The following is a 24,684-nucleotide window of genomic DNA, read 5'->3' as shown; positions in this document are numbered from 1 at the left end:
TACGATACTGAAATAAATTTGTGTCTCTAGTTCTAAATTACGCCCAATTTGTATGCCTAATTGAAATGTCACTGTGGTATACAACGAGACAGCAAATTCCTCATTTACTGCAGATTTTAGTACTTATATATCGTAATATAGGAGAAGGAGTATGACAACATGAATACATTTTCCAATATCGCTTGTGTAGATATATGCTTGAAAAATACATCGTAGGATTTTACAAGAGGCTTTAACTCATTATATTTTACTTCCTTGTTCTTGTATGATAATTTGATTTGTGCGTCAATAGGAACCAGAAACAATGGATTACTTTCAAGATCGAGACTACTCAATTGATTTCTACACATGTAGCTATGTAATTTTAATCACCTTTTCCAAGGTTCAGTGGGTAATTTTAATGAAGTCAAGTCCAAAAAATGGAGTTTACCAACTCAAGTTCTGTTAGGCCAAACAGGAACTGAAAGCTGCCTTCAGAGCTCAGAACAGCAGCAGGATGATGTCATGGCTTCCTGAGGCACCAGAGGAATGAAAAACAACATGGCATGTCCTGCAGGAATGCTAGAGACATCACCCGTTTGAGATCTTGGCAGGGTCTCAACAAAATTCTCACCTCGTCCAAATCTGGACTGTAAACGACCAATTAACTGCTAGTTCCGCACCTTAAAATCAGGGCTGAGCTTGATGAAGATGCTGGTTTTCTTGTCCCAGAGGAGGATCAGTCCACTTGTGGTCTCAATTACCAAGTACATACCCATATAGCGAACTGTGTATGGCACCTCATCATTTTGTCCTCTCTTTACGACACTGACATGCTCCTCACTAAGTATCAGTTCGTAGCTCTGAAACAGGAGCAAAAGGTGATTAGAAATCAACTCGATAGCTGCAGCTGTGCTCCTAAACATGTTTTTCTGCTTTTAAGAGTACTACAAATAGTTTATAGAATGGAAACAAATAATCCAAATGTAATAAATCAAAACTATATAGTTCAAACCTCACGTTCCTTGAACTGTAGTAAAAAGATTTTAAATGGCATAGGTCAAAAAAAGGTGTTTTGGTAGTCATAGAGGAAGTACATTGCGTAGAACAAAATAATCTTCTGACATGATAGGCTAAATTTCTGATAAGGACAATATTTTGTTTCCCTGAGGTATAAGATAGGGTGAGAAATGCAAAAGATAGAAAGCTGGGAAGCTCTACCAAATCTTTATCTTGAATCTGATTTAAGCTTTATTTATAAGTTGATTCGCTTTTTATAGTATTTTTCCAACTTCCTTGAAGCAACGGATATCTAGGCTTCTCCTAAACCCTAAACAGATAGAGAACAAAACTGGTCTATATGCAAATCCTTCTTACCTCTAAGAAAACTTTGATAGATTTTGAGCAAGTTGTCCCAGTGTTACCACAGGGAATATTTTCAGTGATAACCCTGAATGTCCCATTGGCTGTGCCACTCTTCCCACAGTGGTCCTGGGTAGAGAATCACATTTTTAAATATATTATTTTTGTAGACACGATCAAGGTTACATCTCATTTACTATTGCTAATTATCAGTACCTGGACTAGTGTGTATTCACAGTTTCCATTGAAGCTGAACCTTTTGTCATCAAAGGTATTGTAATGACCATCTCCATAAACAGCACAAGTGCCCAGACATTGATATTTAGTGCATTCCCACTTCCTATTCTTGCATACACTAGGAATGAGAATAAAACATTTTAACAATAAAATAACTCATTGTGTTTCGTAGACATATCCCAACAACTCAGTATTTGTTTGGCAACTCATCCCTGGTAAATTTTATATTGATTCTGGGGTTAAAACAGAGTTTTACATTTTTTGTGTAAAGAATTAAAGCAAAGTTCCATTCCGCTGCTCTGAACGCATTAGCTGCAAAACAGGATAACGCTTAATGAACACTATAGTCCCTAAGATTTCCTCCCATTCTGTGCTTTGGCTATGCGCCTACATTAGAAGGAAACCTGCTCGTACTGTTTAATCCAAAACTCCAACTGATCCATCAATTGATGAAATGTACAATCCAAATCTTTCCTCACTGCTGTGCTATTTAAGATCTTTGGAAAGGCAAATGATGGAACCAGGAATGCTACTTCAGAGGAAATACTTACCAGGTGTTACAGTCAACGTTGATCTTTTCCCCGGGCTGATACATGGCTTCATTGTGAATACACGGACATTCTGCTTCAGGAATACAACCACCTTTCCCATCTAGCACAAGCCCAGCTGGGCACACGCAGCCAGATATACATTGTGCGCTATACTGGAAAAGTCAAGAGGAAGGTATAATTTCAGAATGAAAGAATCACAATAGAAAAAGGAAGATTAAATGCTCATAAAATGTCTTTATATGGTCGTATTGCTGCCCAGCTTAAATGGGAGAGTACTTGCAGCACAATGGAACAAAAAGGAAGTTATTAGCCATTGACTTAATAGAATATAAATCTGTTAAAGACAAATGTTTTATATATGCTGTGATGGGTTTATGTGGAACGGTTCTGGTGGCAGGAGAGGGGCTTCACCCCCTGTCCCTTCCCGGGCTCCAAAGCCAGTCGGACCGGTCCCTGCCCAGGTCGGACCCCCCATCCCCTCAGGCCAGGTCGAGCCACCAGCGCCTCTGCGAATGCCCTACGGAAGACGGGGACAAAAGAGCCCGAAAACGCGTTTTTGTGCCCGCGGTGAGGAGAAGCGGAGGCGGGGGAGGCCCCTCCCCACCCCCGGGCGGGTCGGCTGGAGATGGCCGCGGCGGCGCCGCTGGGAGAGCCTCGGGGCGCCCCGTGCCGGTGCCGCCGGGCCGAGGGATCCGGAGCGGGCGGAGAGCGGAGAGAAACGGCCCCGCGGGCCGCGGTCAGCGCGGGTCGGGCGGGAGGAGGTGCCGGAGCCGGGATCGCCCTCGGCCGCCGTGAGGGGCAGCGGCCCCCGCAGCCGTGACCGGCTCGGGGGGGCACAGACCCGCCGCAGCCCGGGGAGAGCCCGCGCTGGAGCGGAGATGGCTGAGCCTGAGGGAGGGCGTAGGGAATGGGACCGACATCGAAACGGAGACGCGTCTGGAGTCTGTGCGAAAACCGACGCCGTGACTCTGTCGGGAAAAGCCCGCGCCGGAGCAATGTGATGGGCAAGGATCGCATCCTGCGGGAAGGACTCATGTTGGAGAAGTCTGTGGGCAGTCCCGTGAGGAAAGAGTCCACTAGAGCAGGGGAAAGGAGTGCGAGGAGTCCTCCTTCTTTAAGAAAAGGAGCGGCGGTAACAACATGGGATGAACTGACCTGCAGTCCCCCATCCCCATCCCGCTGCACCGCTGGAACAGGAGGTAGAGCCGGGAAGAAAGGAAAGGCGGGAGGGGGGAGGTGTTGTTTTTAAGATCTGGCTTCGTTTCTTGTTGTCCTCTCAAGTAACTGTTAATAAATTGGTTTTGTCCCCAGGCCGAGTCTGTTGTGCCCGGGGCCGCGGTCGGTGGGTGCTCCCTCCCTGTTCCCATCTCACCCTCGGGCATTTTGTCACGTTTTTCTCCGCTCGGCCGCACTGAGCGGAGCAGTGAGCGAGCGGTCGCATGGTGACTGAACCGCCACATGTGCCAATCCCGATTCCTCTGCTGGAGTCTGGGAAATTGGAAATACATTGCGTCTTAAGTCTTGCTCTGTGCTAGCTGAAGGAGCCTTGCACTTTGAAGTGGGGGATTTGTGGTTGAATGGAGCTTTAAAAAGAAGAAAACTTGATTTTTTTTTTTTTTTTTTTTTTTCAGTTTGGTTGAGTTAAACTGAAATCTGTTATCTTACATGGTACTTCCTTGCAAAATGGCATGTGACTACCATGGACCTAGGTGGAGTAATACAGTTAGAAGTGCAAGAAGTTCACAATTGCGTTATGGTATGAGAGAGAATGATTTCTCCTAGCCAGTTTATAGCCAGTAATTTTCTCCTAAGGAAGTAAAATGTGTGGCAAAGCCCTAGGTATTTTCACTACTAATTACTGTTTGAAGAAAGGTAGACACTAATCTGATGAATTAAATTGGTATTACTTTATTATATTTTGGTCTAAGGGTCCCATTGTTAATGCTTTCTAACATGGTTTTAGGGTTTTGCTACAGGAACAAAGTATCTGTGTTGTAGATTTGGAGTAGATCAGATAGGTCAATTACTTTAGCACCACGAGCACAGACAAAACCTAGAAGCATAATTTCATCCAGCCATGACATACTTACACAATGCATATCCAGAGTCTGGCAACTTTTTTGACATTCTACTCCGCTTGTTCCTGCAGTCATGTTTCTACAGTCGAAGTAGACCATGGGGGTTTCACAGACTAGAGGAAGAAAAGAAGTGGGAGCAGTGAGAAATGGCACAGGGTTTATCCCACAGCTGTAGCCATTAAAACCATCTAGAAATTATTTGGAAATTGCCTGTTTCAGTTAGTAGGGATTGCTGTCCCTATTCAGTCTGCTAAATAGATTCACTTCAGAGCGCTGAATTACCAGGAAAAAAATCAAAATATTTCACAAAAAAGAATTTTATGAAAAGAGGTCTTATGATTAATCCGAGTTCACTGCTGCCTTTTATGGTAACTGTGAGTAAATCAGAAATACTTCTATTACTTGAAAATCCGTTAAGAAAAATCAATTCTATCAACTATTTCTGTCCAAAACCTGGTACAGAGAAAAAGATAATTTGAAGACTTTTTTTTACCTGGAGTTAGATCAGGTGTTCCAATGCAATTCAGTCTTCCCTCGATGCAAGTGCTGTAAGAGAGGGAAAAACATGTATTTTTTTTTCTCTCAAACCATGCTTAAGGACTGAGAACTATTTCTCTCTTGTCAAGTTTCAGAATTTTCAGAGGAATTCCAGAGTGCTATTTTGCAGTCTCAGGAAAGAATTTTCCTTAATACCACTACCAGTGCTGCTTTCATATGATATCCATTACTGCTTAACAGGAAAAATCATAGTTTGAAAAGAGCATATGTCTCTGCTTGTTACTTATTTTCTCATAAGATCTCTGCTGGCTGGTGTTGTCATAATTTTATGCTTGAAAATCATAGAATTAAATAGAAAATGCACCTAAATAAAATTGCTCTATCAAACGGAAACTATCATAGAATCACGTAGGTTGGAAAAGACCCTTAAGATCATTATGTCCAACATGGTGTCATCTGCAAACTGTCTGAGGGTGCACTCGATCCCCTCATCCAGATCCTTGATAAAGAGATTAAACAGAACTGGCCCCAGTAGTGAGCTCTGGGGAACACCACTTGTGACTGGATGCCAACTGGATTTAACTCCATTCACTACAACTTTTTGAGCCTGGCTATCCAGCCAGTTTTTACCCAGCAAAGCGTACGCCCGTCCAAGCCCTTAGCAGCCAGTTTCTCCTGGAGAATGCTGTGGGAAATGATGTCAATGGCTTTACTAAAGTCCAGGTCAGCCTGGACCTGCACAGCCTTTCCCTCATCCACTAAGCGGGTCACCTTGTCATAGAAGAAGATCAGTTTAGTCAAGCAGGACCTGCCTTTCATAAACCCATGCTAACTGGGCCTGTTCACCTGTTTGTCTTGTATGTGCCATGTGATGGCCTTCATGATGATCTGCTCCATAACCTTGCTGGGACTGAGGTCAGACTGACAGGCCTGTTGTTCCTCAGATCCTCCTGGCTCTTATTGTAGATGAGTATCACATTTGCTAACCTCCAGCCAAAAAGGACCTCCCTGGTGAGTCAGGACTGCTGACAAATAATTGAAAGTGGCTCAGAGAGCACTTCTACCAGCTCCCTCAGTACCCTTGGGTGGATCCCATCCAGTCCCATAGATCTGTTTATGTCAAAGTGGTGTAGCAATTTGATAACCGTTTCCCCTTGGATTATGGGGGCTTCACTCATCTTCTCATCTCTGCCTTCCAGCTCAGGGGAATATGTACCATTCTTAAAAGTTGAAAATAAAATTGCAAAAAATGAGAGTGCCTTGTATTGAAATTTAGGCAAGGCAGGGTAAGATTAGTTTAATGAGGCAGATTATAATGAGAAAATACATATACTAATGCTTGAGTATTTTCAAAAGATTCACTTACCATGCAAACCCATTTTCATGGACAACTTTTCCAAATGGTATGGGAGATCCTCTGTAGTAGCAGGGGCATTCATTAGCAGGCACACATTTGCCACTCTCATCCATGTAGGTTCCATTTATGCACGTGCAGCCATCAACTGGGACAAACTTAATGTTGCATGTGACATCAGACTCACTCAGAGACCGGCAAGTGGGTTCACAGGAAGAGATGTTGTAGCTGTAGCTTAGGGATTTGGGACATGAGGTGGTGTATTTTGCTTGAGATAGGAAAATAGAATAGCTTTGTTAATTCCAGATGATAATTTCTTGTAGGAAAAAAGAAACCATTTGCAGTAGACATAACATGTAAACAATACTGTACTCCTCTGCCTATGTTGCATCTTTTATATAAATGTATTTCTGAATACTGCCAGAGTTAGACCTGAAAAGCTACTGTACCTGTGGAGTGATAGAAGCAAAGAAGAAAATATTTTTTCCAATGAAATTTTGAAAAGAAACCTCCATTTCATAGAGTCCTAGAATGGTTTAAGTTGGAGGGGACCTTAAAGATCATCTAGTTCCAGTCTCCCTGCCATGGGCAGAGACACGTTCCATTAGATCAGTTTGCTCAAAGCCTCATCCAGCCTGGCCTTGAACACTTCCAGGGATGGAGCATCCACAGCTTCTCTGGGCAACCTCTTCCAGTGCCTCACCATCCTCAGAGTGAAAAATTTTTTCCTTGTGTCTAATCAAAATCTCCCCTCTTTCAGTTCAGATCCATTGGCCCTTGTCCTATCATTACATGCCCTTGCAAAAAGTCCCTCGCCAGCTTTCTTGTAGGCCCTCTTTAGATACTGGAAGACTGCTGTAAGGTCTCCCTGGAGTCTTCTCTTGTCCAGGCTGAACAACCCCCACTCTCTCAGCCTGTCTTCATAGGAGAGGTACTCCAGCCCTCGGATCATATTTGTGTCTCTCCTCTGGACTTGCTCCAACAGCTCCATGTCCTTCTTGTGTTGGGGGCCTCAGAGCTGAACGCAGTATTCCAGGTGGGGTCTCACAAGAGCAGAGTAGAGGGGCAGAATCACCTCCCTCAACCTGCTGGCCACAATTCTTTTGATACAGCCCAGGACACGGTTGGCTTTCTGGGCTGCCAGCGCACATTGCCGGCTCATGTTGAGCTTCTCATCAACCAACCTGATTGGTCATCACCCTCAAATCCATCTCCTCAGGGCTGCTCTCAAATCCATTCTCCACCCAGTCTGTATTTGTACTTGTGATTGTCCCAATCCATGTGCAGGACCTGGCATTTGGCCTTGTTGAACTTCATGAGGTTCACATGGGCCCACCTCTCAAACATGTAAAGTTTCCTCTGGATGGCATCCCTTCCCTCCAGTGTGTCAACCACACCATACAGCAAACTTGCTGAGGGTGCACTTGATCCCACTGTCCATGTCTCTGACAAAGATGTTAAACAGCACCAGTCCCAATACCGACCCCTGAGGACCACACTTGTCACTGGCCTCCACTTGGACATCGAGCCATTGACTGTAATTCTTTGAGTGCGACCATCCAGCCAATTCCTTATCCATTGAGTGGTCCATCCGTCAAATCCATGTCTCTCTGATTTAGAGACAAGGGTGTTATGCAGTGCTGCCATTCATGGCCAAGACTTCTAAACCTTTTGAAGTATGAGACAAGATGTCTCACTAAATATCTGCTTGTGGTAAAAACAGACCTACTGGATCAGTGGAACCCAGCATACAGCTTCAGAGACCTTTCATTTTCAAATGTTCTGGTTAGTGTTACTAGTACTGTTATTCTAATGTGTCACATTTTCTCTACAATATCTTGTGATACATGAAGTTATAGTGAAAATCAAAGTTGCGCGGAAACAAGTGGAGGCATTTCCATAACACCAGTCTCTTTCCTAAGCAAGCTATGTCTTCCACCTATTCATATTTATTCTTGCTAGTTACTTCCAGGACTGCACTTAACAAAATCCCTTCCTTGACACTTGCTATATTTGTCTAGAAATCAGTGTAAAGTAATTTCTGATTAGCAGTTTTTATTGACCTGAATTCTTACGAGAGGGAATAGTTAAGACTACTTACAGCAGACATCAGTCCTCCATCCATGAAGCTGGATTCCTTTTGCAACACAAGCTCTCACATAAGAAGACAGGGCTGCACACAGACTGTCCTCACTATTTTCACCGTTACATGTGTCAAACATGCAGTTCTAAGAATGCAAAGAAAAAGTCTCAGTGCTGGTGATATTACAGAATCACAGAATGTTAGGGATTGGAAGGGACCTCAAAGGATCATCTAGTCCAATCTCCCTGACGGAGCAGGACCACCTAGATCAGATCACGCATGAATGCGTCCAGGTGGGTTTGGAACATCTCCAGAGAAGGAGACTCCACAACCTCTCTGGGCAGCCTGTTCCAGTGTTCTGTTACCCTTACTGGGAAGAAGTTCTTCCTCATGTTTAAGCGGAACCTCCTATGTTCCAGCTTGTATCCATTTCCCCTTGTCCTATCATTGGATGCCAGTGAGAAGAGCCTGGCTCCATCCTCATGACAGTCACCCTTTACATATTTATAAACATTAATGAGGTCCCCCCTCAGTCTCCTCTTCTCCAAGCTAAAGAGACCCAGCTCCCTGAGCCTTTCCTCATAAGGGAGATGCTCCACTCCTTAATATTGTCCATCTAAAAAAAAATGTACGTTATCTTTCTGGTCTTATGCATTATCCTTCTTCAGATGTGCTCACTCATAGACAACACTAACATAACTTATCACCTTCCAGTTTTTGTCAAAGTTTCCTGGCAGAGGAGAATGAAGGTAATGGAAATTCAGTCGATGTCTGCAGTTATTATTGGGAAGTAGTGGTCTTAAAGCCTGTTGCACATTTAACAGTTTCAAGGTCCTCTGAACCATATTTATGAGTTTGCTGCACAGTAGCATGCAAAGCTCTATTCTCAGTATGCAGCCTAGACATGTCATTTCACCAGCGTCCATGCCTGGGTGATTCAGTGAGAAGAAAGATTGGCAACACATTGATAGCAGATTGATGATAATTAGCTAATTGGTTTTCTGTGCCAAGTAATTGTTAATGAGATATAAGGCTGATGAGACAACAATTCACTGATATTCAAACAAGCATTTGACATGCCTTTACATACACTTCCTACTATATATGTATATCCGTCCGGGAGTAAATAACTGCCTTTTCATTTGCAAGCAAGTCAGGATCTTGAAGCCAAGACTGACAATTGAAATAAGGTAATGTTACAACACAAACAGAAATACACGTTGAAAGAAGGAAGTGCTGCAGTACAGAAATGAAAATATTGGCGTTGCATAAGACCAGAGGCACGTGTGGAACAGTCCTTTTCTGATAGCTGATTGTAACAATCCTATTTCTGTCATTTCTAAAGGGAAAAACAGTCTAGCAAAGTACCGTGTGGTAAACAGAGGGATTCACTGCGTAGTGACAATCAGCAAAAGGTCCTTTGCTGTCAGTTAGTAGTCCACACCAATGCTGAGCATATTTTTCTGTGAAGAGAACAAACAGTACAAATGGACATTACTCTTGGTATTTCACTAGTCACAAAAACACACTGCCCCGGTCTATGAAGCTAGTTATGAAATTAAATCAAATCTCTTCCTCCTCTGTCTTTTCTTCAGTCAGCTTGTGGGCTAAGGTTCCTAAACCCAAAGAAGAGGACTTGCTGAAGGGGAAGAATGAAAGATTTCCAAAGATACTCCTGCAATCCACTCTTCTGACACCAAGTTGTCAGCTTAGACATCCTCTCTGTTTTCAATGACCACACAGTCATGTTTTATGACTCTTCATTTACTTTGTTACTTATCCCTAGTGCTTTCATTTTGTTTATTTGTTACCAGGTGTGTAGGTCTTTATTCTCTTATCTTTACTTTCCAACAGATGTGTTTTCCTTAACAATAAGCAAAAAAAAAAAAACCTAGAAAAAATTTGAAGAAGCACGCACCATTATCAATGCTGAGTGCACAAGGGTTCTTAAAACTCTGCTGGATATTAGGGCATGAAGCCTGAGTTTTCCACGTATTAGCAAATGCTGTTGCTGTTCCTTCAATTATTCCACTTATGGCCTTGAAGTCATCAGTTTGGATATTATTGAAATTTCCACAGAGACCTGTTGAAAAGCACTGAAAAGTTTATACTGCTCGTAGTAGAAAAAAGGCATTAAGCAAGATGTTCTTCTGTTTTATTCACTTACCACAGGTCTGGCCTTTGAAAACAGGATCCAGTCGCACAAACACTTGCATGATGGGTTTGATTTGGATTTCAACCTGGACGCCAAAGTTCGTCTGCATGATGATGAAGAATGATGAAGGTCTGAACACGGTGACATTAGCTACAGATGAAAAATGGAATGATCACTTTCTGAATGAGGTCAAATGCTGGAAACAGTGCATCATTCTTGAATTTCTATCACAATTGTTGCAAATTCTGAGGTGAAATGAAGCCCATCTTTATGAAAATGAATCAGAAACATAAATCAACATTTGCAGTTCAGAATTTGCTTGTAGCTACCAAGTTGTTAACTTTATTTGCTCTCTCAACATTAAGCAGTTGGAGATTACTCCTTAATAAGAAGGAAAAACTGTATGGCACTGAGTGTTAAAAAGAATACTTCTATTTTTGTTTCTAAGCTTGTATGGCATACATTGGAGCCCTTATCTCTGCTAGAGAGGGAAAATAAGCACATCTGGCAGTCAGAGGTATTGCATAGAATCATTAGTTACTGAGAAAGAGAGTAAAAATCAAATTTTTGTCTGAGTAAGTGTGAGCAGAGGGGCGGTAAGTTAAGGAAAAAAAAAAAGAAGAGGTAACAGATGTCTTCTGTGTTCACTTTCAGGCAGTGAGAAGGAACTAAACCTTACAACGATCAAATCAGGAGAGTGTAAATGCTGTTTGCTTCTGTTTGAACTCTTGCCTGTGCTGGTGCTGTCTCTCAGTTCTTTATGATACCAAACTTCCCACTTCTACTTCAAAAGCACTTGTGTGACTCAGGAAATATCCCAAAGAGAACTGAGATGTGAACATTCAGGTTCAGAACAACTCACAGTCCTTTTATCTTCCATAGTTAAAGAAAACAAACAGGTGTGAAGTTGAAGTTCTGAGCTTATTGCTCACAGACTGTTAGAGAAAAAACTACCTGCTGAGATGGGCAGCTGGGTGTAGATTGAATTCACAGACACGCTGCCATCAGGTTTGACCTCGATGAGCTGATAAGGAAGAGGAAAAAGAGGCAACTGTATGAAGGATAGCTACAGTGCAAAGAGTAATAATGCTGATGACTCCAATTATATTAATTAAAAAGACATTAAATAAAAGGATGGTTCTTTGTGATCTGACCTCCTCCCTCTTTCCACTTTGTACACTTCACTAATTTTCCCTGCCACAGCAGAATTAATTTTAAAGAGACTTTCTTATCTCTTTGGGGAATTACATCATCTTGATTTCTTTGAACGCATCTTTGTAATGAATTACATCCCTTACTCTTATACTTTTAGTTTCTAGCCTAAAAGCTTATGTTTTTTCCATCCAATTGGCAAAGAAAATAGCTTTTTTCCATTTTGTGAGTACAATGTTTTTCTTAATGAACTTCCACAAAGCCGAATTTATGGCTGATCTGATTTTTGTAACAAAACCAATTTATTTTCACTTGATTAAAAATAATACGTGCTTATTGCATATGCTGACCATTAGAGAGAGAAATGCAGTTCCCTGACTAAGGCTTGGCCTCTTCGCTCCCCATAATTTTGGTAGCCATTTCCCATGATTATTTTGCATTCTTACAGTTTGTCCTTTGTTTATGTTGAGGGCCACTGTCTTTAAGCATGTCTCAGTGTCTGTTTTGCCACATTTGCGTAGTTCTACCAGGATGGTGAATGTTTCATCTTCACAGTGCTGAAAAAAAAAAAAGCCAACAGTTATTTTGTGAAAGGCTGATTACGGAAGCTTTCCCTATAAAATTTTCTCTCAAATCTGAAAAAATATTTCTATTTCTGGAGGAGATCCATACTCTCCCAAATCTCAGGCCTTCTTTGGCCTCACATTCAGTTTTGCCTTTAGTAATGATTAGGAATAATGAGAGAATTAAGATCTGGTTTTGCATTTTATTGATAATATCTGTATTTAGAGTTTTTATTCATGCCTATTCCTAATGTTTGATTCAATTCTACTGTCTTTCTCATCTTTCTGTAGCTGGTATAAATGCTAGACAAAAATGTGAGATAAAATATTTTTCAGAACAGTAACATGCAGGTTTTTTTTTTAAACTGAAATGTGAAAATTGGGAAAAAAGAAAGCAAAGAACAGAAAAAGCCCCTGAATGATCAAAACATTTCACTTGTACCTTGCTGTAATTAAATATTTTGATTATAATTCACTTTTATTTTTTCTATTTCTTTTGACTTATTTTTAAATCTGTTTAAAAATGTTCAAAACCTAAATGAAATGTATCAGTTGATTTTCAACTGATTTTCTGTATTTAAGCTTCATTGATCAACATTGATCAACTGCTTTTCTGTATTTAAACTTCCCAGAAATGAAATACAAATATTATTCTTAACAATTTTTTTTTTGCCAGAACTGTTAGTGTAATTTTTCAGACTTGCACCATTTGACCTAATACTATATAATACCATAACACTGCAAAAATTATGCAGCTCAGTAAGAAAGCTGCATTAATCACACTGAAGAATGTAGACTAAGCAAGTTTTTAAAAAAGGTAATGCTCTTCAGCCATTACTACATCACAGACTGGAAATTCCCCAGTAAATCCCATACTGTTGCATGACATGTAAATAGTTAAGTGATGATTGTTGTTTGAATGGCAGCATATGTTCTAGTAAACATCTGGCTAAGTGAGAGGCAATTTAACATCTGTATGTCAAAGAAGTAAGTTTTGAAAGTGTTGATTGAGATCATCTTTTCTTTCTATAAGTGTTCCAGGGTTTATGACCTAGTAATACCTGATTCTCACCTTGGAAAGGACGTAAGTGCAGTTTCCATGGTGATCGTAATGTTTTTTATCATATGTGGAAATGTGTGAACCTCCCTCTACTGAACATGTTCCTGGGCATGACATGTCTTGGCAACTCCACTGGCCTCCATTACAGGTACTGGAAGAGAGATAATAAAGTTAGCTGAAATCAGTAACAGTGGTCCAGAGTAAAAGGAATTACAGTGATGTTAGGTTCAGCTATTTTGCTGCTGTTTTCCCCTTCAAGCTGTAGTTTGACACACGATAAATCTAGTTTTAAAACTTTCCAAAACATTGTGAACACGCGATGCAACGCATTAAAAGGAATGGCTCTGGTATGCATTCTCTTGGCTTGTTTGTTTGTTTTCCTTCTTTGGACAGGTCAACTCACCAGCACCAGGTATTGGATGAGTGATTGCTTGTTTTTTTGCAGCTAACATAAAGCACAATGACGCACTAAAATCTCTTCATTTCTGTTACGCGAATGTATCAGAAACTCACAGAAATGTAACCCCATGTATACTGCTGATGCAGAGTGTTTTCTGTTTTCTAAGGAGATGTGGTAGTGCACAGGACTAATAATTATGAAACCAAGGTTGTATTGTGTCATCCCTTGCTGTCTCCAGAGAAGACAAATATTTGCAAATACATAAATGACTGCAACTTCGTTCTCCCTTAGAGAAGTCCAAATGTTTGAACAGAATAAACAAAGAGGAAGCATTTTAATTGACTGGTGAGAAATCTAAACATTGTAAATCCTTGCTTTGATCACCTTGAGTTAGAGTGCAAAGGTAGTTAAGGCTGTCGATAAATAAACCAAAGAATGTTCTTTAGGAGTATTTTGGAACTGCGTTGGTCAGTTAAATACACATATCAATTACCAATGATGCAATTGCATATAATAAACCATTAAACTCTTTAAATATAGGAGAGGAAATAGTGAGTTAGAAAAGTAAGAAAGGTTACCAGGATTGGCACTGCTCTGAAAAAGAAGTTCCTGTAGCGTAGGTGTTGCCGTTGTAAACACAGGAGCACTGCTGATAGGGAATGCAGCCAGAATTGTTGATGTCGTCAAATACAGTCCCTAGATTAAAAAAAGAGAAAAAGCCTTGATCAATTAAAGAGGCATTTCCTATACACCGTGCTTGTTTGTTACGAATCCTAAATATCTTCTTAGAGACAGATTTGCAGCTGTCATGAATGGACATACCTATGCTGAGGACAGCAGGACTATGACAGTTTGCACAGTGAAGGATTCAGCCTTTGTGTTCTTAAATTCCACCTGCTATGAAAGAGGGACTTATTGTTACACAGGTGGCTTGCTGAGAGACTGGTCTTGATCTGTTTGCTGTTCTGCTTCCCTGCTTTCTGAATATTGCACATGTATTGGCAATTAATTCAGAAATCTTTTCTGAGCTGAGACATGAAAAATGCTTGTCACTTGCAGCTGTGAAAAGTGCAAATATAGGAGGCTTAAACCCCATGGAACCTGCCTAAATCCTACAGGTCAGCTGTTGTTGTTCGTTGAGATCAGAGATGTGAGCACATAAGAACTTGCCTGGGGGACAGAAACAGCCATCCATGCAGTGTTCTTCACAAAACTGAGATCGTTCAGGATTGGTGCAGGTGTCAGAACAGGGGGAGTTGCACTCGTGGTACTGCATATTGTAAGGACACTTCTTGGCTGGAATTTTAAAAGAGGAGAGATTTTTTCCAGTCAAAAGTATTTCTAGTTCACTGTATATGAAAACATCTGTATTATTTTTTCAGCTAGCTGCAAAACCACACTAAACTACAGACCAACTTCCTGCTCTCAAAATTTGCAAATTTAGTCACCTAGATCCATATTTTACAGTTGAGATGTATTTTCCATGACTGTCTGGTGCTGAACTGGCTCAATGACTGGATTTCAGCGGGCAGCAAGGTAATGACCCCACAAAGACAGCAGGGCCTATGTTTCTGCTGAAGAAACAGTAGAAGGGTAGTGTTTCTACCCTTCTCATGAACACCTGTATTGCTAGTGAAATGTAAGACTTAAATTTCTAAATCTTAGTATATTTGCATATTTCGGTTACCATTGGAAGGGCAAATAGTACTTCATGGGCTTTTGTTCTGGAGCAAGTGCTAGCGACACTATCAACAGCTACACCGCATCATCTAGTATGTGCTTAATTCAGTGCAAATCTCTATGAAGATTACAGTGATGCAAACTCCTCACTACCATGCAAGAGGAGATAAATCAGTGCTTAACCAGCCAAACACCTGTGAAGACCCAATCAGTTAATAATTGAGAATAAAAAATTCTGTAGCCACCATGAGAAAAGGAGAGAAGCAGGAATATAACCAAGCAAGTACTCCTCATTCTTTCTCTTTCTTTTTCCTTTGTTTACTCCATTTACTGTCCCAGTTAATTAAATAACACTTTGACTCTCAGTTAGAGTATCCATGTCTTTGGTAGTGTTTAATCCGGTTTCATCAAAAGTCTTAGCTCTCTTGCTGAAGTTTTCACACAATCTTGACTGTAATTTCTGATGCGTCCTCAGCATCTTTTGAGAGCTTGTTGTTTGTTAGTTACTGAGCATAAGGTAAGGCTATCACTAGTGATACTTACGGCACAATTTTGAGGTTCTCCAGTTCAGAGGCTGCCCACCAGCATGAGCGCACTGCCGGGAGTATTCGGCAATGGTGTCACAGATACATGAGGCATTTTTAGACTCTTCAGAGCGGCACAAGTCATCTTGGCAAACTGTAATGTACTCTGTAACATCAACTAGGTCATTACACTCTGCAAATGCAGAGCTGGTCAATGTTTTCTGGCATATGTCATCCTTGGGAGAAAAAAAAGCACAAACAACTCCCAGAAAACAGAAAGGAGCAATTTTCTAGCATTTTTACTCTGTATAATTATTCTTTGATAGAGTCTTAGATCCCTCTTTAAGTTGCTGTCACCCGAGGGCTTTTCCTGTTGACCCATCTGAAGCTGTGCAAGGGTACAGATAAATTTGAAAGAAAAATAAAAGAATACTCAGAAGATCCTTACCAAATTATCAGTGCAATTAGCTGGCAGGATAGAAGTGGGGTCTTCACAGTCTTCTGTTGGCCCATCCATTTTCTGCATGTTCCCAAACTGCAAGACTGTCATCTTAATATCTGTACAAAAGAAGTTTAATAATGAAGTTTGGGTTTGTTTATTTTGTTCAATGCAACTGCCTGTTATCTTTTTCTCCTCTCAAGAATTCTGTTCAAGACTGGCCCAGGCAGCTGGTTCTCTTAAGTCACCCCTTCCGAAGGAAGCACTACATCACTGCCTCAATTTACCTTGCACAACACCCTGGAAAAAGTAAACATTAGAAAACAATTCTCAGCCTAAAGGTAACAAACTATTTTCAGATTATATTGAGTCCATGCAGGGAAGAGAGAAAAGAATCTAAACAGGGATTTGGACAATGGAGATTGCTGTGAGACAAGGTTTAGGAAGAAGCTCAAGCTGGGAATAGACAGAATGATGAAGATAACAAAGATTATCTTTGTTATTATGGAGAGGGACTATTTACGAGGGCGTGTAGTGATAGGACAAGGGGCAATGGATTCAAACTGAAAGAGGGCAGATTTCGATTAGATATAAGGAAGAAATTTTTTACATTGAGGGTGGCGAGGCACTGGAACAGGTTGCCCAGAGAAGTTGGGGATGCCCCATCCCTGGAAGTGTTCAAGGCCAGGTTGGATGAGGCTTTGGGCAACCTGGTGTAGTGGAGGATTTCTCTGCCCATGGCAGGGGGGTTGGAACTAGATGATCCTTAAGGTCCCGTCCAACCCTAACCATTCTATGATTCTATGACTCTATGATTATGCAATTCAGTAGGCAAATGTGGATATAGCAATTTTAAGACAGAACTGAAACAATAAATGTACTGACTAGACAATGCCTTTTGTTTTATTGAATATATTTCTACAGTTATTTATGTTATTGGTGAAAACCTGGCTCCTTTTTATGGGGTTAACTGATTAGGTAAATAAAACCATGGCATACAAAAAATATGCAATCAGTTGTTAGAATGAGTACTATATTTGTACTTAAAGTATTAAACCACATTATCTGATCTCTGTACTACATATTTTTCAACAGAGATTGAATCATCTGGGTAAATCATTTAACAGGAAAGGAAAGAGGAATGCTGATGATGTTAGAGTTAAAAGAATATAAAAAAAAAAAGTGTGTTGGAGGCTCCGGAAAATGATTTTGATTATTTAAAAACTTACTGTTTGAATAGAACTCATTGTAAATTGGAAGGCCATTGAAGTCTCCACAAAGTCCACAGGTCTGATTGGCATATTTTTCATTCAATTCCATCTAAAACCATGGACAGTCAGTTGGTAGAAGTTAGTATAAACATTCTAAAATATATTCAAGACCACTGACACCACCTGCACCTGCTGCCTCTAAGTGTTTTTCGTCAGATCTGTGTGATTTTATTTAGCAATCTAATTTAAACCTGAGGGATAGAATGAAGAATTGGCTTGGATTTGATTTACAATGCAGAATCCAAGCTATTGATGCAGACTTAAGTTTTCACTGTAATAGCTATATTGCTCTCAGTCTGTCTCTCTCCATGCTTCAGAAAGAAAACCAAATCCAGAAGAAAAGTGAAGTCCCAAGAGAGTGAAATTCCTCTAGAAAATTATGTTTGAAGGGGTAAGTAGGCCCTATCACAATGTCAATAAGTTAATGATATAATGAAAGTTATTTTTCACCCTATTTTAAGCAGACGTCTGCTAGACGTAAATCCATGTAATTTTCTTTAGGACTACAGGGTTGCAAATCTATCTCTACTAAGAAAGAATTGCTCAACATTATGAAATGAGAAGGCAATAGTAACCCCCTAAACAGGTAGGGACTGGCCTAATCAAAGATTAGCTCTGGTCTCTGAAGGTGTAGACAGGTGCAGAAGCAGTTCTTACCAGGATACTGTCACCTTCATTCCACAGTAACACAACACCCATTTTGCTGACAACTTTCACATACATGTTACTTTTCTCTATCGTAATTCCAGATTGGCTGTATGGCAGTTGAACTCTAGGAAAAGGCAGAAAGAATACTAGGTATTTTCTGATCCAGATATTTGAAAAAGAGGAAAAAAATGGCTCGTGGCATCCAACATATGTAGGGATTCTAAAATAATGCAGTTGTGTGGAAAGAAAAGCAATTAAAAAATAAAATTGTCCATCATCATCAAATATGGATCTGAATTTGGATTGAACCTCTTGGAGTTTTTCATCCAAATTTTATTTTTGACGTAATTTTTAAGAAAAGGATTGATTTACTGTGAAAGGAATTAATAGCAACTTATTCGTTGTCTATGTTGGTAAAATTGTCAGATTTATTGAAGAACACAGAATTTTTTCCCCCCAAATACACTAAAATGCTTGGTAAGTTTGAAAAAAAAGTCCATGATTACCAAACAAGTGTTATGAATGAACTTACCTGTTGCTGTTGATCGTGACACCATTTTTTGTTAGTTCAGCAACTACACCTTCAAGTACCATAGTGATATGGTTGATTGTTGGAGCCTCTTCCACCACCGTGCGCCTAATCTGGATGTTGAAATCCTCATAGAGAGCATTGCAATGGGATGCAAAAACGTAATTACAGAGCCCAGGGAAGGAGAATATTTCTCCATCAAAGGTCTTGAAGTGGAAGTTGCCCCATGTGCTGCACACACGGCCATTGTGAGCAGGATTGGAAGCTGTGAATTAAAACTAGCTGTAAAAGAATGACTTAAAATTCTTAGCCTTAACATAGTGAAAATCAACTTGTCCAAGGCTTCATTTTGTCATTGAATAGTTTTTGCCTGCCTACCTCCATTTGTTGTTTTCTGTCCATCTATCCATTATAAAACTGTATTCATTCTTCACTCATATCTGTTACACATCTTATATACCCTATAAATGGTTATAGTTATGTTCAGCTAGAGCTTTATTAGTTGTCCACATTTCAGCTAAGATAACAGTTCAATATTATGTTTCTTAATCACCCTCTTTCTCCTCTTAATAATCTGTGACTTTCTTTACCAGTGCCTTTCCCTATTTGTATTAGATTCCTCTGTCTACATCCCGTAAAATGAAATACTTATTGAATATATTTCATTTCCTTCACTTACGTGTTATTAGTGGATTTGTCAGCATTGGCTGGATGATGTTCACCTTAGATGAAACTGTTGCAGAAGATAGAAAGAAGAAAGAAAACAAAAACTAGCATAACGATACCAAAATTTTCACCTAACATTGACCTAGAAAGGACTAGAAAGTTGATATGCCGGGTGAAAGGCAACAATGTTAAGCCTGTTTTGTTTTACGCAGGCCACGGATCAGGTTAAAAGTGTGTACTAAAATTCAAAATCAGGATAGTTAAATCATAAGAAATTGCTTTCAGCTGTGGTGATCTACATTTTCTACCTTTTGACACTTACGAAACTCTGTATTGTGTTAGGAAAGACAAAAGTTCACTGCTCTGCATATTGGAGGGCTTCAGACACACTGAACAATACAAAGGGTTAAGCAGTACTAAGCCTGTTACTGGTAGCATAGTAGCCTCCTCATTCCATCTCGTCTTTCTGAGGAGGGAATAAAGACTTTAATTATCCTCTTTGCTCTCTGTTTAATATTTCTCTGTTAAGGGGCTGAAAACCCTTAGAAATGACCACGAATCCATTGTACAGGATGATCACAAATCTTTACATGGTAAAAATTGATGAAGTTGGGTTGCCATCTTGATTTCCCAACACCAGCTTGGCAAAGTGGTCTCATTTCCTTGTTTCTAAGGAACTAAACATCCTGCACATATATTCCACTTTGATTTTATATATACATATTCATGAACATACATATTACATACAGCCTCTACAAACACACATCTGTTTTCTTAGTTACCTATTGTTATACAAAATACCCATATTGTGTGTGTTTAGTAATTGGTATCTAATAAAGATACTACTAGTCTTATAGAGATAGAGGCTTGTTAATACACAATTATCTTTGTTTGACATTACCAGCAATATGCTAATGAGTTTTTTTAGGCATTTTTATTATTTAGTAGAGATGTAGCAAATAAATACAAGTACAAATACACAGTACAAATGAACATACTGTTTTGTTTCTGCTGAACAACCTCAGTGTATTGGCTTCCTGTTTCCTGTTGGGTTTCATTCTGGGCTCCTGTGAAGAAATTGTAAAAAGCATATTAAGTACAATGTCCTGAATCTGAACTTTCAGAGCAAAGTTTTTAGATAAGATCAAAGGACTCAGATACACCCCTGTAAGACAAAGGGGAGAGTCCTTTATCACACTGGAAAAGATGAAACAGACTCCCAAAAAAGGTAAAATGTAATTATAGAAAGAGACTATCTATTACAAAGAGTTTGAAATCCAAATAACATTTCATGTATATCTGCTTTCTTTGTTTCCCTTAAAACTCACTTCAAGGGATTCTAATGGCTGGATCACTGCCCTTATTTCACTGCTGCGCTAAATCTCTCTAATATGTGAAACAATTACAGGAAGAATTCATGAAATCTAAGAGAGTAATTTATTAATATTGCTGTGTGGTAGCTAGGTAATAATAAGAAAAGGCACAGAACTGGTTAAAAGAAACAAGGAGCTTAGAGCTTGATCCAGTAATGGCTGCAGATAGTTCATATGCCAGTTTCTTCAGTGTGTAAGCATAGGGCCTTTTCTTTTGGAGCAAATCTAAAGCCTGAATCGGGGATCTAGGTTTGCTTTACAGCTGGATGCAAGAAGGTACCTCCAAGTGATAATACAAGGGCCCACAGCCTGAACAGTAACCCAGGAGAAGTAACCAAGAGAACCAGGTTTCCTGTTCTATTCCTCTTCTCACTCTTAGATGGTTCAAACTCACATCTTCTCTCCAGAAAACCTTAAGCATCATACTGTAAGTTTGACCAAGGGTTCTTGCTGCCCCACCTGAAGCTGAGACACGGGGCTGAAAACAGTGGGGCAGTGACAAAGGAGATAAAAAATAGGTCATGATCATGTGACCACATGATGAGGGCACTCAGCTACATCAAAACTGTCCTATTCTCTTCTATGATTCTATGATTCTATTCTTGTGCCTTGCTTCAAGGATTATTTTTGTACCTCCAGTTAAGTGGCTACTGGATAAGCTACATGAACTGTCTTCCAAATGAGTTCTCCTCTCTATCATGACAAAGTAAGTTTTTAATTCCTTTCCATGCATGGCCCAGCAATGCCATACTGGAGGAGGTATTGGCAGAGACTTTTGAGAGATGACAGATATTGACCTCAACTCTTTCATGCCTAGAAAAAGACTGACCCCGAGCTCCTAGGTTGGTGCTTTAAGCTCTTGTCTTTTATAAGTAAATATGGCAGGCACTTCCTGTAAGAGAAAAATGGCTACCACTTTATTTTGTGAAGGACTGAATCCTGTCACTATGTGACAACTGTGCTTGGAACATGTTGACTAACATAGAATCATAGAACGGTTTTGGTTGGAAAGGACCTCAAAGATCATCTAGTTCCAACCCCCCTGCCATGGGCAGGGACTATACCTATACATGTGTCCTATAATGTACCTGTAACTTACCAAGTCTAAATCCCCAAAGGATTAGGTGACGAAATGACTAATATCTGAATCCTTATCAGGATTATGTGAATGAGCACTCTAGGTGTCTAGAGAATTTCTCATTCAAAGAGGAACTGCCTATATAATTTAGTCCTAATTTAAGCCCCCTTTTTCCTTATACAATATTTGGGAAGAGTTCACTGATTCAGAACTGGGTGCATAACACCCATCTCACTGAACAGGCAGCCGCGCTGGTGGAAGAGGGGGAAATGCTGAAGGCAGAGGTGTGTCAGAAACTCCAGTCCCCTTTGGTGCTTGCATTCTTTGCTCAGCATTGCCTCCACTTAAGAACTCAGCCTGGATACCCCCATGAAAGCTGGGCAACTACCTTTGCCTTAAAAATAGCTGTATCAGGAGCACCTTTTTTATTTTTTTTTTTTTTTAATTATTTTTCTAATTTAACTTCTTGCTGTGTAAGCAGATTGAGTACTTGAGTACTTGATCCCAGAGCTGAAAGATGACTGTCTGAAGGGATTCAAGTCCTCTCTCCCAAAGAGGTCCCCAAGAGACTCCTGGCTTTGGAGAAGAGGGTTTTGGGCAGCCTCACCATATCTAGAAGTTGCTGCAAGTGTCTGCAGTTTCTTTCAGACTTCAGCTTTTAATTCTTTTCTCATTTAACTTTATGTGAGACCACTAGTGATGCACAAAGAAGTAACTTAGGACAGAGTTTAACCGTTTTCCATTTCCTGTTAGTCTTTGTGTGTCACAGATAATATCATTAAGTAAATGCATTCATATAATTATAATTGATACTGATCAAATGAGAAAAATTGATGCTGATCAGGTGAGACAAATGCCTCTATAAGTCTTAATAACTGGCCAGAATTTGCTCTCACCTAACACATCTATAGGAATTTCAGCAGAAACAGAGTCATGGAATGTTTATTCTAGCATGAGAACCTTTGTAACAGAGCAGAATAGTATATAGATGTATTTTGGTCTGTTAATTTTTCTCAAGGAAACAGCAGGGACTTTTGTTTACTTAGCAAATACATAATTTCCAAGGAAATTCTAGCTGCATTGATTTATTTAGCAATTGCACAATGCCACGTTGTTGACCATTATAAAAATAAGTATCTCTTAGTGATGAGAATAATCAAGATAATTCACTATTTGACAATTTGGGAACAGACCTAATTATTAAGAATATTTCTGGATGCACCTTGCTAAGTCTATATCCAGCTGCCAATCCACGTATGCAATTATCATTACAATCAATTATAAAAGTTAGTATCTGACCCAAAATGTAAAGTCAGGCACAGAATGTTTGTGGAAATAACACGAGATTGGGCCATTCTTTAGTCACGCAGAACATCTGAAAATATTTTCCACAGAGTGCAATTCAAATAGAGAGGAGTTTGCTCGACAATGTCTAACGACTACTCGTTTTTCAAAGCAATTTATCAGATTAGCATTGCACTATCAAATAACTGCCTTGTTCAATGAATGGCTGAAGATGCTTTTGACTGACTTTGTGTAACTCTAAGCGTAGTCTTAAACTTTAAGTGACTTTTGTATTTTGTGCTTAAAACAACTTGCCAGTGTTTTAGTGTTTAATTCACAAACTACAAAGTAGCCTATAATTATATTTGCACTCGTCAATGTTTTGAAAATTATATGCAAGATAAATTTACATAGGCAATCTGAAGATTTAAAGATGTCAACAGACAGGGCAGTAATTATTGTATATGAATGGGACTGACTTAGCAAGCTTGTACTCAGGCAAGTAATTTCAATTTGGGTGGTTCCATTGACTTAATAGGGCTACTCATATTAAGACCAACCCTGATGGATATAATATTGATAGGATAAAAAAACTCATACCAAATGATGGATTGCATGTGTCAGATAGATCTTCCAGTCCTGCTCACACTCAGTACCAGTAATTTGTACGAATATTTTGTATAGGGTAATATCAATGTACAATTAGTTACTGAAAATCATTGCCACATGAATATTCCCTTCTAGGTTTTTTTTCAAAAGTAGCTGGAAGAAATCTTGAGGGATCTGGTATTAGGTCCTGGTAGGTGACAAGATACTGAAAAAGATTGACCAGTGGTCTGATCTAGCAACTGGAAATATAGTGTTTGAAATTTCATAAAAGACCTAACATTCATAATCAATCCTAATACGAAATGCAGCAGGAATAAAATACTTTCGTAAGGCATAAGAGATACTGAAAACCTGACATTTTAGGACATGAATAATGGTTCTTTTTTATTTGATATTCAGGCTACCTTCCACATGTAGTTATGTACAGTATTTTGAGGCAATATTGAATTAAATAATTCCAGTTAAGAGATAGACATTAAATATTTAATGAAAATTTTTTTAAAAAGATATAGGTATATTGTTTAAATGCAACCATCTGATAAGTGAAATGATAAAACGAGTATAGTTGTTTAAAATATATTACTAGATCTAAACAGTATTTTTTCTTTTCCCAATAAAAAAGATAATTTCTTACCTATTGGATGGACACAGCAAACTGCTAACAGGAAAGCCCATTCTGGTACCCATATCCCCCTGCCAAACCCCATCTTGAGGGGAGTCTGGCACAAGGATATTGGGTCTAAAGTTGGTCAGGAGGAGTAGTTCACCTGTGCTCTGTCTGTCTTATATAGTAGATGGCTTTGGCTTCAGTCCCAGATTGATTCAGAGAGCCTAGAAAGGTGGAGTTTGCGGGATTTTAGCAAATGAGCAGGTAAACAGAGGATGCTTGTGCTTCCTCAGAAACTGACCAATGGTATTTGCATTTTGGGAGGAGTATATACATATACATACGCATATTTTGTTAAGGTTCAGTCTAATAAAGAAATATAACATGATTGCAAATAAAACATAACTCCTCCTCCACAAATAACAGGTCCTGGAACAAATTTAATTTAGTATTGCTTTCAGTTGTGAAGATGGAATGCAAGTAACTATTCTATGTTTTTGAATA

General features: G+C 39.6%; 1 protein-coding gene across 1 annotated transcript in view; it reads right to left on the bottom strand.

Moving 5' to 3' along the window:
- Positions 1–24,280, bottom strand: part of LOC104373015 (uncharacterized) — a 50,609-nt gene extending 26,329 nt beyond the window's left edge. The window contains exons 1-24 of the mRNA XM_086612848.1: positions 24,208–24,280; positions 20,228–20,296; positions 19,243–19,308; positions 18,567–18,828; positions 18,044–18,158; positions 17,345–17,435; positions 16,125–16,234; positions 15,696–15,912; positions 14,643–14,768; positions 14,051–14,168; positions 13,085–13,223; positions 11,896–12,006; positions 11,252–11,321; positions 10,310–10,447; positions 10,061–10,225; positions 9,511–9,605; positions 8,161–8,287; positions 6,072–6,327; positions 4,701–4,753; positions 4,220–4,320; positions 2,130–2,281; positions 1,558–1,696; positions 1,357–1,470; positions 663–842 (exon numbers count right to left, since the gene is read on the bottom strand). Coding sequence (XP_086468974.1) covers positions 663–842; positions 1,357–1,470; positions 1,558–1,696; positions 2,130–2,281; positions 4,220–4,320; positions 4,701–4,753; positions 6,072–6,327; positions 8,161–8,287; positions 9,511–9,605; positions 10,061–10,225; positions 10,310–10,447; positions 11,252–11,321; positions 11,896–12,006; positions 13,085–13,223; positions 14,051–14,168; positions 14,643–14,768; positions 15,696–15,912; positions 16,125–16,234; positions 17,345–17,435; positions 18,044–18,158; positions 18,567–18,828; positions 19,243–19,308; positions 20,228–20,296; positions 24,208–24,280 — 3,087 coding nt within the window. The remainder of the gene's footprint in view (positions 1–662; positions 843–1,356; positions 1,471–1,557; positions 1,697–2,129; positions 2,282–4,219; positions 4,321–4,700; positions 4,754–6,071; positions 6,328–8,160; positions 8,288–9,510; positions 9,606–10,060; positions 10,226–10,309; positions 10,448–11,251; positions 11,322–11,895; positions 12,007–13,084; positions 13,224–14,050; positions 14,169–14,642; positions 14,769–15,695; positions 15,913–16,124; positions 16,235–17,344; positions 17,436–18,043; positions 18,159–18,566; positions 18,829–19,242; positions 19,309–20,227; positions 20,297–24,207) is intronic.
- Positions 24,281–24,684: the final 404 nt, after the last annotated feature.

This window comes from Tauraco erythrolophus, chromosome 6 (genome assembly GCF_009769465.1).
Source record: "Tauraco erythrolophus isolate bTauEry1 chromosome 6, bTauEry1.pri, whole genome shotgun sequence".
NCBI classification, from domain to species: domain Eukaryota; kingdom Metazoa; phylum Chordata; class Aves; order Musophagiformes; family Musophagidae; genus Tauraco; species Tauraco erythrolophus.
Note: the sequence above shows the minus strand (reverse complement) of the source record. Positions and strands in the feature narration are given on the sequence as shown.